Source organism: Neofelis nebulosa, chromosome 5 (genome assembly GCF_028018385.1).
Source record: "Neofelis nebulosa isolate mNeoNeb1 chromosome 5, mNeoNeb1.pri, whole genome shotgun sequence".
Lineage (NCBI taxonomy): Eukaryota > Metazoa > Chordata > Mammalia > Carnivora > Felidae > Neofelis > Neofelis nebulosa.
Window position 1 is genome coordinate 64,642,931 of NC_080786.1, and position 19,138 is coordinate 64,662,068.

Genomic DNA, 19,138 nt, shown 5'->3' on the forward strand with positions numbered 1-19,138 from the left:
ATACAGTTGCCATAACTATGATGCACTTTATTTCAACTCTTGGGGCAGTCCATGCAGACCTGTGGGAAACCCTGGGATGCTGACTTGAGCCATAATCAGCTTCTAAGTCAAGGTTGGCTTATGCTATTTTAAATGATAATACTGCTATTCAAAAGGCAAAAGAAATAGGAAATTACCAGTTTGGCTATCACCAGAGAAACAAAATACTGTATTTCTTCCATAAAAACAGCCATTGTAAGAGATGTTTGCCTGTATCCTGGCTATGACGCAGAGACACAAAATTCCTCCCCCCAAATCTACACATGAGATAGAAGAAAAAAAATGTATTTATTTTAATCAACCTTGTGGATCTCTGGGATCCATTAATGTAAGAATAAATATTATTTTTTCAACCCAGTACTCTGTGAAAGTAGTGGCTTTCAGAAACTAAATAATTTAGGTGAGACAGTGTTTGTAGGCATAGAAAATAACAATTTACAACGATCTGGGTATTAAAAATTTATGACCAAAATAATATGGTATAGCTAAATTAAGGAAGAGCAATTCTGCCAAATGTACCACTAAGAAATTAATATTTAATAATATTACTATTTCCTTAGGAAGTTGTTTTTTTTTTTTTTTTGAGAGAGAGAGCGAGCAAGCGCAAGAGCAGGAGAGAGGGCCAGAGGGAGAGGGAGAGAGAGAATCCCAAGAAGGCTCCATGCTCAGCTCAAAAACTGATATAGGGCTCAATCTTATGACCCTGGGATCATAACCTGAGCTGAAATCAAGTAGGATACTCAACCAACTGAGCCACCCAGGTACCCCTCCTTAGGAAATTTTTAAAATCATTACGTGCAATTTAAAAATTCCAAGTTTCACAAAGCAGATGGAATTGAAATGAAGAACCATTATCAGGCAATAGTATTTACTTGGCCATGGTGTTCACCTAGGACCTCACCAGGGTTCATGGGCCATAAAAGCAAAGAAAGCCCACACTGGTGATAGAAAAGTCAACTAGACAGTAGCCTGAGGGGAAAACAAACATATGAGAGCTAACACAACATGGAGGGCCAGGCCTGCAGGATCTTTAGAATCTTTCTCCTAAGCCCTGCTCAGGCATTTGCTAGCTTTCTGGAATTTACTCAGATGTCCTGTAGGCACCTCACACTCAAGTCAGCTGGAATTTAGCTCATCGAACCCGAGTTCTTTCCACTTCTTCCCATTGCCAGACTCACCTTCCTAATACACCATTTTGATCAGATCACCAGACTCCTCTACCAGACTCGAACCTTCCCCAGTCACTTCCTACTTTCTTCCATAAAGTCCAAACGACTGACTTGGCTCGCAAGCCTCCACATCTGGCTGCAACAGCCTTTCCAGCTTGATCCCTCATCGTACTTACGCTAACACTCAGCTATAATTAGCCTTGTCACTTTACTGTGACTGACAAAGCCTTGGGAATTCCTGCCTCCGGAATGTTTCCTCACCACAGTTTCTACACCTAGAAACTTCTTCCTTTCATTTAAATTTTTTTGCCCATCCTAAATGCCCTAAATTCCTCATATTGTGAGGGACTTCCCCACCAGAGCTTCCCATAGTAGGCACTCAACAAATACATATTGATTGAAACCTACAACAGTAAAGTGTTGGATGCGTACTATGAAGAGAGGATTTACTAGTATGGTTGACAATTGCTAGGCCAGACTGGAACAACTTAACTAAAATGGAATCTTTTTTTTTTTTTTTTTTTTTTAACATTTATTTATTTTTGAGACAGAGAGAGAGAGAGAGCATGAATGGGGGAGGGTCAGAGGAAGAGGGAGACACAGAATCTGAAACAGGCTCCAGGCTCCGAGCTGTCAGCACAGAGCCCAATGCGGGGCTCGAACTCACAGACTGCGAGATCATGACCTGAGCCGAAGTCGGACGCTTAACCGACTGAGCCACCCAGGCGCCCCTAAAATGGAATCTTGAGGAGAGATGGGAAAAACGCTGTTTCGTAGAGAGAAACGTGGAGAAGGCTATAGCCCGTTCAATATGTAGAAGGAAGTTTGATAAGGCTAGGACTAAACCTGGGACACGAGTCCTTCAGCAAACCTTCCATGGGCAGGGATGGAGTCCTACTCACATTCATGGCATCTTTAGTAATTAGTGTAGTACCTGGCTCCTAGGAGACACTCAGTAACTTTATGCTGAATTATTTATTTAATGAACATACAAATAATGCTTTTGAAGACAGAATTTCCAATTTTGTGAATGGAATTCTTTTGAGGCAATGAATTAGACTAGCCATGAAAATAATGCTGTTTGGCAGAACATGTGTCTGAAATAAAGCTTATCAACTTCTTTTTCCATCAGTATTAGTGAGGTCTGACTATATCTATGGATTATCTTTAGAAATCTTAAAGGCATGGGGAAAGACACTGAAAGAGGGAGGATGGGTAAATGGGGAAAGCAATAAGAGAACGTGGAGAATGGGAAAGAAGAAATGAGTCACAACTATAAGAAACAAAAATTCTTGTTTTTACCCAATTACCCAGGATCTACAAATTATGTTAGAATGTTTAATGATAGAATAATAAAGCGGTGCCTGCGTGGCTCACTTAAGCGTCTGACTTTGGCTCAGGTCATGATTTCCTGATTCGTGAGTCTGAGCCCCGCGTCAGGCTCTGTGCTGATGGCTTAGAGCCTGGAGCCTGCTTGGGATTCTGTGTCTCCCTCTCTCTCTGCGCTTACCCACTTGCACTCACTCTCTCTCACTCACACACTCTCTCTCTCTCTCTCTCTCTCTCTCTCTCAAAAATGAAAAAAAAATAAACATTTAAAAAATGATAGAATAAAAAAGCTTAAGACAATTTCAAGTAATAGTAGAAAAAAAAAGCTGGCACTTCCTAATTTGGACATGATTGATAACAAATCCAGATCTATTCTAATTTTACTTAATTTACCTTGGTTGAGAGCCAACTATATAAAAACATTCATTAGAAATAAGAATGTAAAGTAGTCATTGATGAGCCTATACTGTTTCAGTTACTTATTTTTTGTGCCAAAAAGAATACACTCAATGCTTACCCAGAATCTACAGGGTCAACTGGAGAGGAGGCAATTCCACATTTTTACCATGAACTGTCTCAAAACTGGAACCAAAGCAACACCAATTCTTACTGCCCTTCTTTTTGATATTCTTCTACATTATCTTGGCCCCAACTGAATGAAATCATTCTCCTAATGACTTTGTGTTTTGATCAAATGGCAGAATAATGAATAAAAAATAAAATGCTACATTTCATTTCACCCTTTATTATTCAACGATAAAATCTTGTTACAGTTTTTTTGCCTATAAAATTAACTGCCTATAACTGATTAAAAATCAAAACTTAGAGTTTCTGATACAATCCATGCTGTGAATTAGGCTAACATATTTATGCAGTCAAGAGTAACAGGAAAAAAGAACCAAATAAACTTGAAAACCACAAATATTCCACTTTTTATCAAACTCTAAAGAAAAAAGCTATGCTTATATATGAAGGGCTTTGAAAAGAAAAGGTATTTCAGAAACAATAAACATTGAAAAAATTACATCAGCCAAGGTTTGGAATACGTACTGCTTTTCGTTTAAGAATGCAGTCCAACCTCCAACGATTTCCTTCAACCACCGGGCGTTTCAGGAAGATTTCTGGACTCAGCCTGAAATCACAAAAGCAAGAGTTTTAAAAAGTAAAATGAAGGTAGACTTAGAGAACTCAGTGACTTCTTAAAATGTAATAACATGCATGTCATAGGAGTCCCAGAAGAAGAAGAGAGAGAAAGGGGGGAAGAAGGTTTATCTGAGCAAATCATAACTGAAAACTTCCCTACTCTGGAGAAGATCACTGGCATCGAAACCCAAGAAGCACAGGAAACTCCCATTAAATTCAACAAAAGCCAGCCATCACCTAGACATATCATATAGTCAAATTCACAAAATGCACAGACAAGGAAAGAATCCTGAAAGCAGCAAGGGAAAAACGTCCTTAACTTACAAGGGAAGATAGATCAGGCTTGCAGCAGATCTGTCCACAGAAACCTGTCAGGTGAGAGGGAGTGGCAGGAAATAGTCAACGTGCTAAATGGGAAAAATAGGCAGCCAAGCATTCTTTATCCAACAGGGCTGTCATTCAGAATGGAAACTGAGACAAAGAGTTTCCCAGACAAACAAAAACTAAAGGACTTCATGACCACTAAACCAACCCTGCAAGAAATATTAAAGGAGACTCTGAGTGGGAAAGAAATATCAAAAGCAACAGACTAGAGCCTGCTTCGGCTCTAGGAACAGAGAACATCACCAGAAACACCAGCTTTACAGGTAACACAATGGCACTAGATTCATATCTTTCAGTAATCACTCTGAATGTAAATAGACTAAATGCTCCAATCAAAAGACAAAATATAAAATTCTGATTGTGCCATCGGAAGCAAAGGCAATTTTAGCGCAAATGCCACCCTCCTCCTCCTCCAGTGTGGCGGGTCATTGAAAGCTCCGCTAGGAGTTCACATATAACTTTATCTGAGAACAACAGCCTTGAGCCATTAAAAAAAAAAAAAATCACTATGATTTCTCTTTCTCTCTTACTCACACATGCAAATATATACGCATATGCAGATACTGGTGATTGCCCAGACAACAGCCATTTTCCACCTTCTTTCTTCAGTCAGAGTCTACCTCCCACAATGAGATATATGAGGAGGCACACATGGGTTTAATGGGAAAGTTTTTCCTCTTTGATCTCTCTTTCTTATACACACGCACACACACACACACACACACACACACACACACACACCAGGAAAAGTAGCTGTACAACAGATGTTGTTTGGGGATATGATGCTTAGGCAGGTATAGCCATATTGAAATTCTAAAGGGAAAACCAGAACCCTGAAATCACTAGACCATTTTGCCAACTTTAGGACTGCTTAACTTTGGGTTTCTCATTAAACAAGACAAATAAATCCTCACTGTTTAAGCCACCTTTAGTTGAGAATTCTGTTAATCCAAGCCAAGAGTATTCTAATTGATAAACATAAACACTGACTTTCTATACCAAGGAGCAGTGTCCATAGGACCTGGGGCTTTCTGAGCAGGGAAGAAGGCAGGTTTGCTGATGGATGACATTTTTTTCCAATGTAAAAATGGGGTGAGATCTGAAGTCAGTGTTTGAGTTAAATCTATATATGATGTAACTACTCTATGACAAGGAAAAACAGAACAAAATATGTACAATAAAGGAAACTTTATCTGCTGAAATGCTAGACCTGGAGGAGCAGGAGTAGACTGCAAGGATTAAAGCCTTATAGGGGCGCCTGGGTGGCTCAGTCAGTTAAGCGTCCGACTTCAGCTCAGGTCACGATCTTGCGGTCCGTGAGTTCGAGCCCCGCATAGGGCTCTGGGCTGATGGCTCGGAGCCTGGAGCCTGTTTCCGATTCTGTGTCTCCCTCTCTCTCTGCCCCTCCCCCGTTCATGCTCTGTCTCTCTCTGTCTCAAAAATAAATAAACGTTAAAAAAAAAAAAAAATTAAAGCCTTATAGAGTACCAGGCTGGAGTAGTGCCTTGCCAGAGAGGCCTCTGAGCATGTGAAAACAACAGTTGTAAGGAGCTAAAGATATTTTTAAAATCTTTTTATGCTCTATTTTATTCAGTTAAAGAAAAATAAAGCCCCAAAGATAAAATACCCTAAGGAAATACATACTGTGTAAGATAAATAAGAAAACAGACAAATGGTGGGGTGTGTGCAGTACTTAATTTAGTGTAGGAAAGGAACACAGAGGCAATCTATGTCCAAACAAAGAAACAAAAATGCAATTGCTAGCAAAGGATCTAAAATGAATTAAAAAGAGGTCTGTTACAGGAAGCCATCAAAATGGAGAAAGCAGGCAAAAACCTCTTTGATCTTGGCTGCAGCAACTTCTTACTCAACACGTCTCTGGAGGCAAGGGAAACAAAAACAAAAATGAACTACTGGGACCTCATCAAAATAAAAAGCTTCTGCTCAGAGAAGGAAACAATCAGCAAAACTAAAAGGCAACCGACGGAATGGGAGAAGATATTTGCAAACAACATATCAGATAAAGGGTTAGTATCCAAAATCTATAAAGAATTTATCAAACTCAACACCCAAAAAACAAATAATCCGGTGAAGAAATGGGCAAAAGACATGAATAGACACTTCTCCAAAGAAGACATCCAGATGGCCAACTGACACATGAAAAAATGCTCCACGTCACTCATCATCAGGGCAATACAAATCAAAACCACAATGAGATACCACCTTACACCTGTCAGAATGGCTCACATTAACAACTCAGGCAACAACAGATATTGGCGAGGATGTGGAGAAAGAGGAACTCGTTTGCATTGCTGGTGGGAATGCAAGCTGGTGCAGCCACTCTGGAAAACAGTATGGAGGTTCCTCAAAAAGCTAAAAATAGAACTACCCTATGACCCAGAAAATGCACTACTAGGCATTTATCCAAGGGATACAGGTGTGCTGTTTCGAAGAGACACATGCACCCCCGTGTTTATAGCAGCACTATCAACAATAGCCAAAGCATGGAAAGAGCCCAAATGCCCATTGATGGATGAGTGGATAAAGAAGATGTGGCATATATATACAATGGAGTATGACTCAGCAATCAAAAAGAATGAAAGCTTGCCATTTGCAACTATATGGATGGAATTGGAGGGTATTATGCTAAGTGAAATTAGTCAGACAAAGACAAAAATCATATGACTTCACTCATATGAGGACTTTAAGAGACAAAACAGATGAACATAAGGGAAGGGAAACAAAAATCATATAAAAACAGGGAGGGGGACAAAACATAAGAGATTCATAAATATGAAGAACAAACAGAGGGTTACTGGAGGGAGTGTGGGAGGGGGGATGGGCTATGTGGGTAAGGGGCACTAACGAATCTACCCCTGAAATCACTGTTGCACTATATGCTAACTAATTTGGATGTAAATTAAAAAAAATAAAAAATAAAATTTTAAAAAATTTAAAAATTAAAAAAAAGGTGTTTTAGGTAGAAATGTGCATTGCTATACACTGCTTGTTCACTGAAGGTGAGAGATACCAAACAACATAGATTCTTGAAATTTTTTTTTAACGTTTATTTATTTTTGAGACAGAGTGAGACAGAGCACGAATGGGGGAGGGGCAGAGAGAGAGGGAGACACAGAATCGGAAGCAGGCTCCAGGCTCTGAGCCATCAGCCCAGAGCCCGACGCGGGGCTCGAACTCACGGACTGTGAGATCGTGACCTGAGCTGAAGTCGGAGGCTTAACCGACTGAGCCACCCAGGCGCCCCTCTTGAAATTTTTTGATGTACACATTAATTATAAACTCAGAGGCCTTCTGTTTGGGGGCCACTTGTAATGCTATACCCTGCAGTTAAGTCTTTACCATTCTTTATTTAACCTACAAGCATTTGTGTACCCTGGATGTAGAACATCCTATTAGATGCTCTGGAGAATCTTAAGATAGATCTCAAGGAACCCTCAGTTTGGGGATAATGCATAAGAAGGTAAAAAACAAGTGTTCATGCTTTAAACAAAGTATAAACAATGGTCTCATTGATGAGGAAAAAGCAGCTATATGAGGTATGACTTACAAGCATCATTATCTCAGGATCTTCACTAAGCAACTATTAGATAAGCAAAGTTCATTAGATAAGCAAAGTTTTATCCCATACACACATGCCAATGATAAAGTTTAATTTATAAATTAGGGACAGTAAAAATTAACAATAGTACTAATAAAATAATGCAATTACAACACTGATAAAACTGTAATAAAAAAATAAAATAAGTAAAACTGTACATAAAATGGTAATAAAAGTTATGTGAATGTGGTTTCTCCCTCTCTCAAAATATGTTATTGTACTGTTTCCCCCTTCTTATGATGATATGAGATGATAAAATGCCTAAATGATGAGATAAAGTGAGGTGAATGATGTAGGCATTGTGATGCAGCATTAGGCCACTATCACCCTCTGACAATGGGTAAGAAGGAGAAGCATCTGCTTCTAGATCGTGGTTGATCTCAGGTAACTGAAACTGCAGAAAGCAAAACTATGGACAAAGGGAGACTACTGGATGTAGAAAGTACAAAATGTTGTTGAAAAAAATTAAGATCTGAACAAAAGGAGAGACGTTCATGAATTCAGGAAGAACAGAATCTGATGTACCATCTAAACAATGGGGACTTTACCATTTTTTTCCCCATCTGATTCATCAACCTGAAGGAGAACCCAGAAATGGGCTTTGGCACAGGTACAGAGAACTCAGGTAGAAGTGCTCTACCTCAGGCTTGAGGAGAAAGAATGAGTTCAGATGACAGCCAGGGGCTCACAGGCACCACAACACTGAGGGATTAGAACTTTCTTCTCCAACTAGAAGAGCTGCTGTTCCAAGAGGACAACGTAAATAAATATCCATTGCTGGGCTCCAGACAGAAGTATCATTGCAGAAAGTGTGCAGTAGGGCAGGGCAAATAAAGCCCCACCTTTCTAGAGAACTGGGCGGGGGGGGGGGGGGGTAAGGGGGAAGATACAGCAAACCCAAAAGTAGTAGAGAGATCTTCAAGAAAGCAGAGCTTAGGAAAGCAACCCTATTAAGTAGATTATGAACTTCTAGCTCACTCCCAAGCTGCCCTTCCATGGATTTGATCCTAAACATTATACCAAAGTTTGAGAACTGAACTGAGAATTAAACCACAGCCAAGAGATGAGTAAACACTCACCAGGCAAATGGAAGTGGAAAAAACAAAAACAAAAAAACCAGGGTACCAATCTTATATCAGACAAACCAGACATTCAAACAAAGATTATAACAAGAAACAGAGAAGGGCATTACATAATAAAGGGATCAATCCTACACACCCAATACCGGAGCACCTAGATACATAAAGCAAGTATTAATGGACTTAAAGAGAGAAACTGATGGTAACACAAAGGGTAGGGGACTTTAACACTCTATTCACATCAATGGATAGATCCTTTGAACAGAAGATCAATAAAGAAAGAATGTATTTGAATGAAACATTGGACCTGAGGGACATAACAGATACATACAGGACATTCCATGAAAAAACAACAGAATACATATTCTTTTCAATGAATATGGAATATTCTCTAGAATAGATCACATATTAGACAGAAAACAAGTCTCAATAAATTTAAGAAGATTGAAAGCATGCGATACATCTTTTCTAATCACCATGACATTAAACTAGAAATAAATCACAAGAAAAAAACCTGGAAAAAACACAAACACATGGAGACTAAACAATATGATACTAAACAACCAATGGGTCAATGAAGCAATCAAAGAAGAAATTAAAAAAATAAATAAATGGAGACAAATGCAAATGAAAATACAGTGGTACAAAATCTTTGGCACTCAGTGAAAGCAGTTCTAAGAGGGAAGATTATAGTGATATAGGCCTACCTCAAGAAATAAGAAAAAGCCCAAATAAACAAATTAACCTTACACCAAAAGGAACTAGAAAAAAAAAAGCCTAAGATGAGTAGAAGAAAGAAAATAATACCACAGAAATACAAATGATTACAAGAAAATACTATGAAAAATTATATCCCAACAAAATGGATAACCTAGAAGAAAAGGATACATTTTTAGAAACATATAGCCTTCTAAAACTGAACCAGGAAGAAAATCTGAACAGACCAATTACAAGCAACAAATTTGAACTGGTAATCAAAAAACTACCAAAAAATGAAAGTCCAGATGGATTCATATGTGAACACTACCAAACTTTTAAAAATTAGTTAATACTCATTCTCCTCAAACTATTCCAAAAAATGTAAGAGGAAGGAAAGCTTCCAAATACATTCAATGAAGTCAGCATTACCCTGATACCAAAACCAGACAAAGATACCACTAAAAAAGAGAACTACAAGCTAATATCTCTGATGAACACAGAATGCAAATTTCCTCAACAAAAATATTAGCAAACCAAATCTAACAACATATTTTTAAAAAAATCATTCACCACAATCAAATGAGTTTTATTCCAAACATGCAAAGATGGTTCAATATTTGCAAATCAATCAGTGTGATGCATCACACTAACAACAGAAAGGATAGAAACCATATAATCATTTCAATAGGGCAGAAAAGCATTTGACAAAGTTCAACATCCTTCATGATTAAAAAAAAGAAAAACTCAACCAAGTAGGTTTAGAGGCAACATACCTCAGCATAATAAAGATCATCTGTGAAATATTCGCAGCTAACATCACACTCAGTGGAGAAAAACAGAGCTTTTCCTCTAGATCAGGAACAACATAAAGATGTCTACTCTCATTACTTTTACTCAACATAGATTAGAAGTCCTAGCCACAGCAATCAGACAAGAAAATGAAATAAAAGGCATCCAAATCAGAAAGGAAGAAGCAAAATTTTCGTTATTTGCAGATGACCTGATACTACGTATAGAAAACCCTAAAGACTCCACTGAAAAACTACTAGAACTAATGAATAAATACAGTGAAGTCACAGGATACAAAATCAATGTACAGAAATTTGCTGCCTTTATATACACTAATAATGGAGCAGGAGAAAGAGAAATTAAGAAAACAATCCCATTTACAATTCTACCAAAAATAATACAATACCTAGGAATAAGCTTAACCAAAAAAGTAAAAGACTTGTACTCTGAAAACTATAACACATTGATAAAATAAATTCAAGATGACAAAAAGAAATGCAAAGACATTCCATGTTCATGAATTAGAAGAATAAATATGGTCAAAAAGTCTATACTATTCCTATCAAAGTACCACCAGCATTTTTCACAAAGTTAGAACAAACAATCCTAAAATTTGTATGGAACCATGAAAGACCCCAAATAGCCAAAGCAATCTTGAGAAAGAATAACAAAGCTGGAGGTATCACAACCCCAGATTTCAAGATATACTGCAAAGCTATAGTAATCAAAACAGTATGGTACTGACACAGAAAAACAGGATGGAGTCCAGAAATAAACCCACACTTATATAATGAATTAATTAATCTATGACAAAGGGGCAAGAATATAAAATGGGAAGAGACAGTCTTTAGTAAATGGTGTTGGGAAAATTGGACAGCCACATGCAAAAGAAAGAAACTGGACCACTTTTATACCAGAATAAACTCAAAATGGATTAAAGACCTAAATGTGAGACCTGAAACCATAAAAATCCTAAAAGAGAGCACAGGCAGTAATCTCTTTGACATTAATCCTAGCAGCATTTTTCTAGATATGTCTCCTGAGGCAAGGGAAATAAAAATAAAAATAAACTGTTAGGACTACATCAAAATAAAGTTTCCCCACAGCAAAGGAAATCATCAACAAAAGGAAAAGGTAACCAGTCCTAATCCACACCAGCGGGTGGAGCTGAAGTGACCCATTCTGGGAGAGGGACTCCATCTTGCTCCCCAGTGAGGCCCTCGCTGGAGGAGGAGGGTCAGAGCTTGGGTGCAGTCAATTGGGGGCTGCAGTTTAGTAAAACAGGAAAGCTACAAAACACTGTGGAGTGCTCGGGTATAAATAAAAAGAGGAAGAAAGTTTCTCAAATCACTGCTGCACCACACGGGGCAGATGCTTCAAGGGTCAGGGTCTACGCTGTCTCTAGCAGCCGCACACTGGACTTTACTGTGTCACAAGAAGACCCTTGTTCCCATTGTTTGTTTGCTTTTTTTCAAAGGTTCGAATGAACAGTGTAGTGGTGCTGGATAATCCTTCTCCTTCCTACAACCCATTCCAGTTCAAGAACTCCTTCAAGTGCATCGAGGACCTGTCTGAAGGTCTATGTGGGCTCTGCAGAAAGTGAAGAATATGATTAAGTTTTAGACTCTTAGTGGGCCCTGTTTCTGCAGGATGGCATGTTTTATTTCCAGCTGCGGCACCTAATCCAAGACTCATTCCAGATGCAGATGCAGTAGGTATAACAGTTGTGCTAATTACATGGACCTATTGAGGGCAAGAATTTATTAGAGTTGGCTGCTATGTAAATAATGAATATACTGAGACAGAAGTATGGGGAAATTTGCCAGGAAAACCAGACTTTTCTAAGCTTCAAAGGAACATTTTGGCATCTAATCCTAGAGTCACGAGAGTTCACATTATATGGGAAGACAATATAGAAAAACTGAAAGAGGCAGAGATCAGTAATCCAAATCTATAATTACTTCTTTCAACAGATGCATTACCTTCAGCATCAAAGGGATGGATGGCCCATGTCAAAAATCTGACTATTTGTCATGTCAGAATCCTTCATGGACTGCATGTGACCATCTGTCATCCCTTTAGTACAAATTAAGCTATAGAAACACACAAAACTATTTCCCTGCAATTCTATAAGAACACAGTCAAGACACAATGTGAAGAATCTGTTCAAAAAACATCCTGTAGAAAGTTTGTAAGAAAACCAGTATTTGAGTACATTGTAGAATATAAATACAACTATCTTTAAGTAAAAAACAAAACAAAACAAAAAGCCTAAAAGGCAACCTACTGCATGGGAGAAGATATTTTCAAATGACATATCTGATGATAAAGGTTTAGTAACTAAAATAAAGAACTGAAAAACTCAACACCCAAAAAACAAATAATCCAATTTTAAAAAATGGGCAGAAGACATGAACAGACATTTCTCCAAAAAAGACATACAAATGACCAACAGACACATGAAAAGATGCTCAATATCATTCATTATCAGGGGAATGCAAATCAAAAGTACGATGAGATATTACCTCACAATGGTCAGAATGGCTAAAATAAAAAACATAAGAGGCAACAAGTGTTGGCAGGGAGAACCCTCGAGCACTGTTGGTGGGAATGCAAACTGGTGCAGCCACTGTGGAAAACAGTATGGAGGTTCCTCAAGATGTTAAAAATATGGACACCTGGGTGGCTCAGTCAGTTAAGTGTCCCACTCTTGGTTTCGGCTCAGGTGATGATCTCACGGTTCATAAGTTTGAGCCCTACACCAGCTCTCTGCTCTCAATCAGCACAGAACCTGCTTCAACTCCTATGCCTCCATTTTTCTCTCTCAAAAATAAAATTTTTTTTAAAAAGTTAAAAATAGAACTATCCTACAATGCAGTAATCATACTACTGGGTATTTACCCAAGAAATACAAAAACACTAATTCAAAGGGATACATGCAACCCTATGTTTATAGCAGCATTATTGAGAATAGCTAAATTATGGAAACAGCCCAAGTGTCCATCTATAGATAAATGGATAGATAAGATGTGGGATGGGGTGTGTGTGTGTGTGTGTGTGTGTGTGTGTGTGTGTGTGTGTGAGAGAGAGAGAGATTGAATATCATTCAGCCATAAAAAGAATGAAATCTTGCCATTTGCGACAACATGGATGGAGCTAGAGAGTATAATGCTAAGTGAAATAAATCAGCCAGAGAAAGCCAGCTACCATATGATCTCACTCATATGTTGAATTTGAGAAACAAAACAAATGAGTAAAGGAAAAAAAAAAAAAAGATAAACCAAAACACAGACTCTTAACTACAGAGAACATCCTGATGGTTACCAGAGGGAAGGGGGGGGCGGTGAAATAGGTGATAGAGATTAAAGAGGACACTTATCATGATGAGCACTGAGTAATGTACAGAACTGTTGAATCACTATATTGTGTACTTGAAACTAATGTAACACTGTATGTTACCTATACTGGAATTAAAGTTAAAACCTTAAGAAAATCTGGTCTTGGGGCGCCTGGGTGGCTCAGTCGGTTGGGCGTCCGACTTCAGCTCAGGTCACGATCTCGCGGTCCGTGAGTTCGAGCCCCGCGTCGGGCTCTGGGCTGACGGCTCAGAGCCTGGAGCCTGCTTCCGATTCTGTGTTTCCCTCTCTCTCTGCCCCTCCCCCATTCATGCTCTGTCTCTCTCTGTCTCAAAAATAAATAAAACGTTAAAAAAAATTAAAAAAAAAGAAAATCTGGTCTTTAAAACTCTTTAGTTTTACTAATCCTGTCAATTTCTGACATGGTTCATGCATAGGCTCAGCACAGAGGCTGTGGCAGACGCGGCTTGCACTCCTCACCCTGACAGGCTGGGGAGAGAACCCACCATGGTGAAGACTCCACATGCTACCGTACACGTGCCTGCTGACACATGCCTGATGAATTATAATCACCACCATCAAGAAGAAATCTGAGCTAAGCCACACTCTCCAGATCTGTCCTAAGAGCAATTAGTCATGTACCAATGGAGCTCGGAGCCACCTCTTGGTGTCCCACCTCATTTGAGGACATACTTCAATGAACACTGAAGAGCTAAGTCCTTGAAATAGCACCAAGCACAGAAAAGACAGAAAACAAATGTTCTTGTGGTTAATCCAGACACACGAAGTAGAGAATGCTCACTGATCTTTATATGGAAACTATCTCTTAAGACACCTTCACATCCAGCTGAAACGTACTCTTCTTAGTCTTTAGATAGTCTGGGCTGTTTAATGAGTCATTACCTCTTCTAACTGGACAGCCTACCTCAGAATTTACCTCTTTAGAAAATTTCTCCTGGGGCGCCTGGGTGGCTCAGTCGGTTAAGCGTCCAACTTCGGCTCAGGTCATGATCTCGCGGTTTGTGAGTTCGAGCCCCATGTCGGGCTCTGTGCTGACGGCTCAGAGCCTGGAGCCTGCTTCAGATTCTGTGTCTCCCTCTCTCTCTGTCCCTCCCCTGCTCATGCCCTGTCTCTGTCTCAAGAATAAATAAAACATTTTTTAAAAATTAAAAAAAAAAAAGAAAATTTCTCCTAACTAAATCTATCCCAATCTGATTACAAATTTATTTAGTACCTCAAAATAGTTCAATCTGCACTTAAAGAATCTTAGATCTAAAAGGAACTTCAGAAAAAATAAACAAATAAAAATAAAAGGCACTTCAGACACCATCCGAGTGGCAGGCTCCCCTGAGAGGTGGCTTCATGACATGGGGACGCTACAGCAGACATACCTGGAGCCCAGCTGGCACTGGCACTTGCCAACTGGGTGACTGTGGGCAGTTTCCTTCCCCTCCCCCTTATGGGTCTCACTTTTCTCAACTATAACATAGCCCCTGGCACTTGTAAGAATTTAACAAATAATCACTATTATTGTCAATGTTACTTTGTGCCTTAGAAACTACCCCTGAGAAAGATAAACAGGACTTGCCCCAAGTCCGTAATCGTCAGGTCCCTAAGGTGGTCTGAGCAAAGACCGTTGCCATTTCTCTCCTGGAGAATGGAGCACGCAAGAGTGTGCCATGTGTTCTCTAGAACCAGTGTTTAATTCCTCTTCTACACTATTACCAGAATGATCCCTTTTAGAAAACAAATTGGATTAAAATCCCCATGCTTAAAAATTGTCAGTGGTTCCCAGTGTTCACAGGACTAAGTGCAAACTCCTTAGCAGCTCAGCCAGCACCCTTCACAGTTTTCCCCTGAACCATCTTTTGGGGGCCATCTCCACCCACCATTCCAAAGGATGCTATGCTTCAGCTCCACACAACCTCCACCCTCCTCCAAAGTTGCTGTGCACTCTCACCCTTCTATGCCTTGGTCCTGGCTATCCCTCTGCCGAAAACATTTGCCTATCTCCATCTGGTCAACTCCAGCACTAAGCCCCAGGCCAGCCTTCTCTTAGGCGAAGCTTTGTAGGCTCAGTTATCGCCCTGCCTCAGGGCTCCCTCCTTCTTCACAGCCTCCTGCTATCTTAATGCTCATCACTCAGTTTTCCCCAATCTGTTGTCTTCCATAGGACTTCCTTACTCTATCTCGTTTCAGAGTAGGAGCTGCTTCTCAGTCATCTTTATATATGCACAGCCTACCTGTCACAGAGTGGGTGCTCACTAAATAGATCTAGAATGAATGAGTGAATAAGTTAATGAATGGCTGGGTGGTTAAATGAATTAATGAACAAAGGAACTAAGCACTAGAAGGTCCCAGGTTGCTTCTCATTTCACTGTATCCCCCTTTGTTTGCACATGAATTATTTTATAAACCTATTAGTACAGTTTTCATTTAAGCATGTGGCAGCTCTTGAATCAGATCAGAAGCTTCTATAGGACATGTGCATCTTCTACTTATGCTTTTCACTCTCTCAGATCTGGACATATCAGCACTGGTTCAGTTTCTGATGCTCTCTTTTGCAATATACTGGCACGACAAGAATTTTCTTCACAAGATGAGGGAAGTTACAACGAAGGTTTTATTTCAAAGGAAGTGTGATAATAAGATGTTATCCTAGACAGCCATAGAAAAGAAATAACCTGGTTTATTTTCTTGCCGACAGTAGAAAACATCCAAGGCTCTAACTCTTTAGATGTTTAAATGAGAGCCTGTATTTTAGTGTTCAGAACCTTCAAAAGAATATTATTTTCTTGCATAAAACATGAAAATATGGGCTCAATGGAAACACTATTTTCAGTCTCTCTCATGTCTTCATCAAACTTTCAGAAATATTTTCTGAAGGAATATAGTACTATTTTAAGCTTGAATTTATTCACATAAGTGCTTATAAAGTATTCAACCAAAGAAATAGCTCTTAAGTATGAAACTTTCTTTTATTCCCAGTAACTGAGTAGAGAGACAAAATGTGACTATAAAGGCCAAGATTAAGCTCCTCCGCGCACACGAGAATAAACAAGCTCACAGACATGATACTGACCATCATATACTTTATCTTTTTTAAGTTTATTTATTTTGGGAGAGAGAGGGAGACAGAAAATGAGCAGGAGAGGGTCAGAGAGAGAGAGGGAGGGAGAAAATCCCAAGCAGGCTCCGCACTGCCAGCACAGAGTCCGATGCAGGGCTCAAACTTGAGAACATGAGATCATGACTCGAGCCAAAATCAAGAGTTGGACACTTAACCAACTGAGTGACCCAGGCACCCCCACTTACCTCATCTATCGACCCTAGATCAATGGTTCTCAACTAAGAAGGACTCTGCCCTCTGGAGGACATTTGGCAATGTCTGAAGACATTATCACAAACTAGGAGCCTACTTGGCATCTAATCCGTAAAAGCCAGAGCTGCTGATGGTGCTAACCATCCCACAATGCACAGAACAACCTCCCATAACAAAGAATTATCTGGGCTAAAATATCAATAGTGCTCAGATTGGGAAAGCATGCTGTAGAATGATATATTTCTACATCACTAAGACAAAAGAGTAGAAGAGGATGAGTTCATATTCCTAATTCTTCTTCCCTCCCCCGCAAAATCTAGAATGAGGAGGAAATAAATTATGATGATATTTTCACAGCTTAGATGTGAAAGGTAGCATTTGGAAGGAAACAGGGCAGGGAAAAATAAGGAGTATTTCAACAACTAAGTTCTTAGAAGGAAAACAGATTCAAGATAGGTTCATTTCCACTGCAGTCAACTCTGGCATCTGCAGTAGGTTTTAACTGTCCAGGCAGATAGGTAACTGGAACTAAAGTCAAACTATCAAGCATATACCAACTCCAAGAGAACAACTTCTCAAGAGCTAAATGAGTTTTCGGTACAAGATTTCCAGTGGCTCTGTGAAGCATCATAGCTCTCATGGAGATTTGTAAAGAGGGCCAAAAAGCTGAAATCTGATGTATCTCCAAAAAAGCTGAACAGGCCTAGTCAATACCAAGGACATTTTAATAGTAATAGGCAAATGGAACTCTTCCAGCTTCAAAGGGACAATCCAGAACGATATTCACTGAATCTGGTGACTGAAATGTCGAATGAGGAAGGCACCCAAGGAAGATTATTTTCTCTCACTTGTACAATTGTGTTTGCACTGCAAAATAATCTTTACTAAAATGAATATTTGAGTGTCTACTTCCAACTGGAAAGACAAACCAAAATTGTTAAAACTGAATATTTTAAGGATATATTTGGATGCCAAGTTTTTTGAAAAGACCTTTCACTGAAGGCTATTCCAGTTAATTGGTTGAGACTCTGGCCAGACCATCTACAGGTACTGCTGGTTTTCATAACATATGATTCTGGAACAGCACAACTGTTTTACGTTTCTAAACAGAGAGGCCTCCGAACCAAATCCCCCTAGACAAATACTAACCACCAATCCGTGATAAAAATCTCTTCTTGTGCCTCTTCCATTGCATTTGCCACATCTTCAAAATATCCTTTGGCATTAACGTACCTAAAAAACAAGGGTTTTTTTGTGTGTGTCATTTATTTTTGTTTTACAGAAAGAAAGAAAGCAAACATATTTTACGGCAAAGTGAAAGACCGAAGCCACTGCCTGAGTTTCTACAAAGCTGCCAGTTTACTTTGCATAACTGAAAACCAAGGATTGAAAATACCATCTTCTGTCTACTAACTAGCAGGAAGCACAGTAAGTAGACGGAAGCAAGCGACCAGATTCTGCCGAGAGCACAACAAATTGGTCTCATCATCACATGAGTCAGATGAATTCTCTCATCCTGTTGAACTCACACCATTGTTCTTCTGAGACTGAAAACAGACCAGTTTCCAGTCCATGGGCAGAAAACCACACAATGCTTTTTATTTCAAAGAAATACCTAGCAAGTAAATTCTCGTCTTTAGATTATGGCTAATAACTTAAATAAACATTTTCTTTGCATCATTAAAAAATGTATGACGTTAAGCTTTTAAAGCCAAACTTCAAAATCTAAAGCTAGCTGTCTCAAGCTCACTGTAAAAATCTTAAAAACAAAAGTTGGAAAACTAATCTATGCTCAGGTGGTCCTATAAAGAAAGGCCCTTGTTAAGTATAACGCATATTATCTTACCACAGCCTCGAAAATTGATTCCAGATGAATTTACACCTACTATTATATTAGATACTATGACTACCTCAACAGTCTTAGAGCAATATGATCTTACCATTTGGCTAATGTATTCTCTTGGATAGCAGCATAGGACCCGAATCGATGGTCTTTGAGAAAGTTGGTACCATATTTCTGGATGAATTCTTCTATAGCCCCTCCCCACCACCGAGCATGTCTATAGCTGTTGCATTTTAAAATAAGAGTCCTTCAAAGAAAAGCAAAATGTGGAAAAGAATGATCACTCTGTGTTTTGTCTCTTTAAAAAAAAATTAACAATTAAACACATGCCATTTTGTTGAAAATTTTAAGCAAAGAGCATCTTACT

The 19,138-nt window shown here is 39.1% G+C and overlaps 1 protein-coding gene and 1 pseudogene across 8 annotated transcripts in view; one reads left to right on the forward strand and one right to left on the reverse strand.

Moving 5' to 3' along the window:
- PLD1 (phospholipase D1) overlaps positions 1-19,138 on the reverse strand; it is a 207,662-nt gene that overhangs the window by 86,164 nt on the left and 102,360 nt on the right. For all 8 annotated transcript variants that reach the window (XM_058732391.1, XM_058732392.1, XM_058732393.1 and 5 more), the window contains 3 exons: positions 18,869-19,018; positions 18,078-18,161; positions 3,588-3,669 (listed from right to left, as the gene is read on the reverse strand). In XM_058732391.1, coding sequence (XP_058588374.1) covers positions 3,588-3,669; positions 18,078-18,161; positions 18,869-19,018 — 316 coding nt within the window. The remainder of the gene's footprint in view (positions 1-3,587; positions 3,670-18,077; positions 18,162-18,868; positions 19,019-19,138) is intronic.
- On the forward strand, positions 7,586-12,313 carry LOC131513010 (histone chaperone ASF1-like; annotated as a pseudogene).